The sequence below is a fragment of the Halyomorpha halys genome, unplaced genomic scaffold, assembly GCF_000696795.3.
Source record: "Halyomorpha halys isolate HHAL.00 unplaced genomic scaffold, Hhal_1.1 Scaffold152.1, whole genome shotgun sequence".
NCBI lineage: Eukaryota > Metazoa > Arthropoda > Insecta > Hemiptera > Pentatomidae > Halyomorpha > Halyomorpha halys.
Genome location: NW_027109315.1, coordinates 226,417 through 233,896, shown reverse-complemented (window position 1 = coordinate 233,896; position 7,480 = coordinate 226,417). Strand labels below are relative to the sequence as shown.

At 32.1% G+C, this 7,480-nt stretch overlaps 1 protein-coding gene across 1 annotated transcript in view; it reads left to right on the top strand.

Moving 5' to 3' along the window:
• Positions 1–7,480, top strand: part of LOC106678665 (uncharacterized) — a 67,303-nt gene that overhangs the window by 37,416 nt on the left and 22,407 nt on the right. The window contains exon 3 of the mRNA XM_067047516.1: positions 2,027–2,064. Coding sequence (XP_066903617.1) covers positions 2,027–2,064 — 38 coding nt within the window. The remainder of the gene's footprint in view (positions 1–2,026; positions 2,065–7,480) is intronic.

Sequence of the window (7,480 nt, the reverse complement as noted above, 5' to 3'; positions counted from 1 at the left end):
TTCTGTGCTGAAACTAAAAGTTAAGAATTTCCAAAACTATAATCCTTTTATCCTTACTACTGTTCTTCGGGGATGCGAAATGTGGTTTCTCACACGTAGAGAATAATAGTGCCTTAAGGTTTTTGAAAATAAAGTATTACGTAAAATGTTGGGACCAAAAAAAGGAAAATCTATATTATTTCTTAAGTGACTTCTTCAATTTTATCAAATACTCTCCCACTGCTTTCTCTAACTCGTCCGCTAATGTAATTCCCTTGACGATTCGAAAATGATTGGTTCGATTTGGCACGATGTTGGTATGAAGTTTGGAATTAGAGTTTAAATTGTAATGTAAATGCTCTGGCATGAATTCCATCTAATACTTTCGGTTGTCCATTCCAAAAAGTCAGACAGGTATTGTGCTTGACTCACCGCAGATTCTAGAAAATAGTAATTCTCTTCGCATACCAGTTAGAGAAATTCACAGTCTAACATTACGTTAAGATTCGCTTTTCTTGAAAAATTGGCTGGAAGTGCCTAATAAAGAGTGTAGGTAATGACCAAACACTGCAGATTCGAGTAAACCATCTCGTACTACCTATCATATTTCAGACAGGAGAGAGCAATTATGATTCTGCCGTCGAAAGAATTCCTAACAAAGGCAGGAAAGGAAGCAATACTTCACATGTTTTCCTTCCTCCAGGGACATCTATAGACTCCAGGATAATATTAAATAGATCAGACAGGATATGAGTCCCATGAATAGACGTGACTATAAAATCGGTTCGTAGAGTGTTATATAGAAGAACTATTCAGCACAAAGAAAGGTTCTCTACACTATAAAACTCTATACCTCATACCGTAGAAACTTATAAAACAAAAACCATAATTGTTATAAAAGTTTTACTAAGAAGCATTATTAAGGTTAGAATATTGTTTAATTTTAGTTTATCTTTTATCTAGAAAGCCTTCCAATCAAACTGAACTTGTGAACCTTATAAGTTCGTGTAAAATATCTGAACAAAAGAACATCTATTAGTCCTCAAATGACAATCCTAATTCTCAATTTATATGAAAGATCATCTCTTTCATATTATGTATATACCTAGTTGTCAAAATAAATATAAATATATAATTCTAAGATACCAATTATTTTTATAACAATAATTCTAGTATTACCAACAGAAAATTGCCTAATAGGTGTTAACATTATATCTTTATAAAACATTGACTAGTCTGATAAAACCGTTGAGTATTGAAAATTCCTCCACTGGTTTAGGTCATAATTAATATTGACCAATCATTAAGCATAATATTCAATTATTTACTTTGATTGTGACACGTAATATTTATACAAAGCTTCATTTATAAACAAGAATTTGTTGAAAAAAGATAACAATATTGTTTTCCAACATATTTACACTATGGCCTTGTAAATTGACTTAATTTTCAGGAAATTGGTAAGTAACTTAGGAATAAATATTTTGTAATTTTAATGACCATTGTTAATAATATAGCTCTAATTCAAGTTGAATGAGAAATATTTTACTTAAAACCAATATTCAATACTTCTTAGGATTTAAATTATTAATTAAATAATCAGTATTGTTATTGCTATCTGTTGAGAGTAATTAGTCCGGCAAGCGGGCCTAGTGGTCCTTTTTGCCCATCCCTGGCGGCTACATTCATTTTATCACCGAAAAATTAACATTAACTGCCCCAGGTGGGAATCAAACCAACAACGCCCCAACCCGCACACTGTCACATCCCTTAATGCAATTTCCTCCTTTCTTGTACACCTATGTATAACTCTGCTAACTTTATTAGATTTAATACACAGCAGTTTGGTATCATTTCAATGTATTTTAATTTTCTATCATTTTTAACAACAAAACGTCATTATACTTGGACCTGACTTTATTACTTTACACTTTACAATTATTTTTAAAGATGTTTGACTATGTAAAAAATAATTTTATAGATTACATACATACAGTTTTTCAAATAAATATATGGTTGTTTAATTGTATTTGTTTTGTTTTTTCAGGTGAGTATCTTCAACACTGTTTTTGTAATTTGGCATTCGTAAGTAAAATTTATTTTAATTATTAAGAACTTCCAACGTACCCTTAAAGTCTTAATTTGTTGGGATGAAAATACTTTTTTTCAGACTAACGGTATTAGTTACAAATGTTAGAGACCCATTGTTGCCTAACATAGCAAATACGTGGATTAATTAATCCTTATAAGATATAGTCAAAGATTTCTAAAACATCACAGTATTTTTAGATAAAAACTTATAACAATTAATTAAACTCCACGAATACAGCGAGTAAATCACTAAGGAAAAAATATTTTGACTAAGAATGTTTTGAATATTTTATTTATTTTTCGCGCTTTCAGTAAGAAGCAGGACCTTCGATTCTTTGCTATTCCGCGTAAGCATACAACATCTTTCCTTACTAAATTTCCTCCACTTAGTCCAGCCACATCAAGCGTGGTCTTCTTCTATCACATTTTCCACCAGGCCAGTCTTCAAGCGAATATTTGAGGACCGATACTCTGAACATACTGCCACATTATTCCAGCCATTTGATCTGGCTCTGTTTTATAACAGAGACCAAATCCAGTTTCTCGTAAATCTGGTACAACGAAATCCTTGTCTATGTTCACATTTTCCCTTGCTAGCAACTTCCTAACTTACGAATTAGATATAAACCAGGTCTCAGAACCATAGGTGAAGGTAGGTCATTCTCATACGCGATATACCACAGAACAACATAAGCTAGAATTTTTCGCATGACAAAACATTTATTCCCAGCGGTCATCCTTCCTTTCACTTCATTATATTCGGTTATTAATGCAACCAAATATTTATATGTTTCGACCGTTCATGTTGTAATTTTTTATTTTTAAAAAAATGGACGTTTTGACGTTATGTTATGATCTCTAAAGTTTTAGCCTGCATTGGGTTTTTATGTTACTTATAACCTGGAATGTCTGATAAATAAATGTTTTTGTAAGCATTATATTAAAAAATATGATTTAGCAGTGAGGTTTTAGCCCTGAGGATGTTTAGATTAGCGAAATGTCGACCAGTTAAGAGGCTTGTGACGTCATTTTGGGAGTTACCCTGGGATTTGATTCTTAAGGCCCAGTTTTTAAAACACAGTAACACGAGGCCCCTCACCTCCGGATTTTAAAAAATAGTACCTTTTACAATGAATATTTCATAAATAACAAATAAACACTACAGGTAACCTTAAAATACCAGAGGTAATAATAAAGTAAAAAAGGTAATACACAAACCAATTTATTTCCTTTTTTCACAGTAAAGCACTCACTAATTCACTGTTTCTTTCTGTTTTAGAGGGATCGGGAAAAAAATAAATACATTTAAAACACACATATGATGGTTGGGTAAAGAACGCTGAACTTTAATTAATTTAATAATTTAGTAAGGAATGAGCTATAGCCAAACACGTCTTTACTCCTAGGTTTCTTTTTTTTCATAAATTATTTGATCGAGAATTCAATCCCTACAGATATCAGGAATTGATCCTGTGCAGTAACAATATAATTTTATTTGTCCTTTAAATTAAAATATATAATGCACGATAGGGAATAAATATTTCGGTAGCAGGAGATAGAATCTAACGATTGGCACAAATAACGGTTATACAGGACAGACCAAATAAAGCCTGACTTTTTTTTTATTTTAAAAATAGAACAATCATTGCTGTGATAAATGTTTAACAAATAAGTGACTGTGATAAATGAATTTGAATTTTTGTTTTACTATGACAATTGACTAATTCGAAATTGTTGGTTTGACCTGGGTAGATAAAATGGATAAAAATTAAATTATTTCTTTAAACAACATTAGTATTGAAGATTAGAAGTATTTAAGATAGATATAGATATAGAAGTAGAAAGTATTTAAGATTATAAATAAAGTAGTTTATGATGTTTATCTTCGTAGTAGTAGTTTTCATGATATTCAACAAAATAAATTCATAAAATGTTAATTTCTAGTTTTTTGGATAAAATTTTTGATTTTGAAAACATATCTCAGGAACCATGAGATTTACATATGTCTGTCAGCATTCAAAATAAAGTTAATTTAACTTACTATAAAGTAGTTTATTACACGCATCTTCGTAGGGGTAGTAGTTTTTATAATATTCGTATGGGACTATAAATTTTGCTAATGAAATTTAGTCCGAACAAATATACAAATCAATTTATTTTAGCAAATATCATGAAAACGACTCCTGGGAATATAAATGCAATAAACTATTTAACAGTACGTTAAACCTGCTTTAATTTAAGTGCTGGCAGGCATGTGTACGTCGAATTGTTTTTGAGATAAATATTTATCAAAATAAACTCACAAACTTCTGATTTTTCTGTATATTTTTTATAAAATGTTGCTTTTTAAAAACCTATACCTCGGGAACTATTGAACGTAAAAGGCTCTATTAGGGCTCATATTTTAAAAAATTTACTCTGCTTTAAATGATATTCTATTACGTTACCTAGTGTTGTTAGTAATTTTAATGATAAAAATCTGCGAATAAAAACGGATGTTTTTTTAACGTTTTTAAACTGCCGCTATTTTTTTATTCCTCTTACCTATACTTGCCATACTAATTTTTCGAAGTTCCACAAAATGTTCTCTACAAACATTTCGAAATGAGACCTACGAACCCGTTACCTTTCACCTCTTGCACCCCAACAGTAATTGAGGCATGCGTTCCTGCCGACTCGTAATCACTCGTCCCACCTTACCTAGAAATACCTCGTTCTCATATACATTTAGGAATAAATACAATAATTTACAAACAATTATAGAATTTTATAATTATAATATTTCAATTTTAATCGAAATTCCTTAGATCGCGCGATCTGCCGAGAAACTTTTTTTTTTCTTTTTTCAATATTTATTTGTCGCTATTTACAACTGTACATTATAATACATTTAGTAAATCTGATCTAAGTTAAATTGGAGTGTTACAGCCATGTAGAGAAACTACCCATTGGTAGCACTCTAATGACATTGACAGCTACATTAGCTGGTCTCGTGGCCATCTTCTTTTCAGGCGCTTCGGAGGATTGAGTGGTTAGAGAGTTTTTAATGGAAGGAGTGATATCTGGTTCGGGCTAGATCGGTTACATAGGGAACATTAAGGTAAGGTCTTTATGTATGATTTTATTTGTGACAAAGTAAGGAGCATTGAGGATTTTACGAAGGATTTTGGATTGTAAGGATTGAATACGAGAGAAATACGAAGGTTTAGTGGAGCCCCAAAGCTCAACTCAATATGCCCAGATTGGCCTTATTACAGTCATGTAGATCAGTCTTTTGTAATGTGTTGGAAGTTTAGACCGTTTGTCTAGTAAGTGCTATAATAGTCAAAATCGAGGTGCAGTTGCAGTTTCCTGTCTTTTCAGTCTTGTGTGCGGATTCCAGGTTAATCGTTTGTCCAAATGTAGTCCAAGGTAGCGGATCTGTTCGACAGGGGTAAGAGTAAAATCATTAAATGAAACTGTAGGGCAGTTAGTAGGTAAGCTGACATCCTTTTATCCTTCCTACTGTTCTTTGCCCATTGGAAACGCTACCTCGTAAACTAAGGTAAGAGCAACCCCTTAAGGTTTATGAAAACAAAGTATTACGTAAAATATTCTGACCAAAAAGAATAAATTAACGTGAGAATTTAGAAGACTATAGAAGTCTGAATTGAGGAAATTTTTTTTTTATGACCCTGGTCATTTCTGACTTACGAGAGGGTTATGTACATGGTACCACTCTATTCTAACCATCGTGAGGGGAAAAGTTTTCAAATTAATAAATTTGACCTCCTTGGCTGGATTCGAACTGGCACCGCTGCAGTAACCAGTTAGTCAAAGTTATATATTAGTATATTCATCGGCTTCGAGTCTATAAACTTTTTTCCCTATACAACATTTATAGGGCCATAAAAGTCCTTAAAAAGAAGGAAATTCTATTCTATCTTTGCTATTTTTCTTCCAAATCAATTACTGAGGAGGGGTGTAAAAGAATACTGTCTCTTCACCTTCTAGCATCATTCAAGAGCAACAACACGTAACTTAATGATAATTAATAATAACAAAGTCGCTCTGTACAGACATCCCTCCAAACCTAAATCTACTATATCAGTCTTGAAGCAATTCTTCCACTTACGCTTTGGTCTACTCTCGGACGTTAACTCATAGGTTCTGTGTTTATCAAAATTTTAGAAATCCGTTCATTACTAAGCCCTACAACCTTGCACGCTCATTCACCACAATGCAGTACACTAAATTATATTTACGGGACAGTGCTCTCAATTTGACGTTGTGTAGCCTTCTAAATTCTCTGGTTAACTCATCCTTCTTCGTTCCGAATATTTTACGTAACAATTTATTTTCAAAAACCTAAAGGCGCTGTTCTTCACTTTGTGAAAGAGGACACGTGGGAAGGATTTTAGTTTTGTAAATTCTAACTTACAAGTTTTAAGACAGAAGATGCAAGCTAACCGATTTCAAAATTGAAAAATAACAAGCATTTCCCACCTTTAATCTAGCTTTTATTTTCGTACCGTATTTCGTAGATTATTTAAATCTCAAAGGAATTGCTCACGTTTCTACTGCTTGCTAACCATGTATTTTGTTTTATCCATTTATGTATTATATTTATGTCGATACCAAGTTGCATACTAGTAATATAGTTAAGTTAATTATAATCGTAGTACATTATTACTTAAATGTTATAAATACATTTAGGACGATGGTTAAATGAACCTAGATACTTCCATATATTACCATATCTACATCATTTCGAATGGAATTGGTTTTTGTCCCTTATAAATGAATCTAGATACTTCCATATCTTACGATATCTACATCATTTGGAATGGAATTGGTTATTGTCCCTTATAAAAGTTCCACTATACCTGTTTATAGTTTCGTGTAAGTTACACATGTTTATTGCATACTATTACTTAAAAAGGAAACATAGTTTTCATAATGATACTACGGAATTGCGAAAACAAATATTCGCCAGCGAACGAAAAAATTACACAATATCCCAAGGAGAGGACGAGAAACTACTAATAGACGGGACGTTGATTTCACTAAGAGTCAAAAGATCGAGCTAGAGGAATTATAAAATTGTACACAGAATTAGGAAAGCTGTAATGACGCAATCTGCCTTGAACGGTGTACTTCCTCTTTTCAAGATCGTATAAATAAAACGTACTTAAACTGTACTAGAAGGTACACTGACTGCTAGGAAGTACAAAAGTTCGTTTATTTCTACACACTTATTTTAGGAACCCCCAACATCATGCGACGACTGATAGGAATAGAGCAGTAACCATATAAAAAAAAAAAAGCGCATCTACGTTTAACATGACAACTTCATAGAAACGTATGCACAACACAAACCTTTTATAAGTTTGATATAATATAAAAAGATATTTTTGTAAAAAGAAAAAAA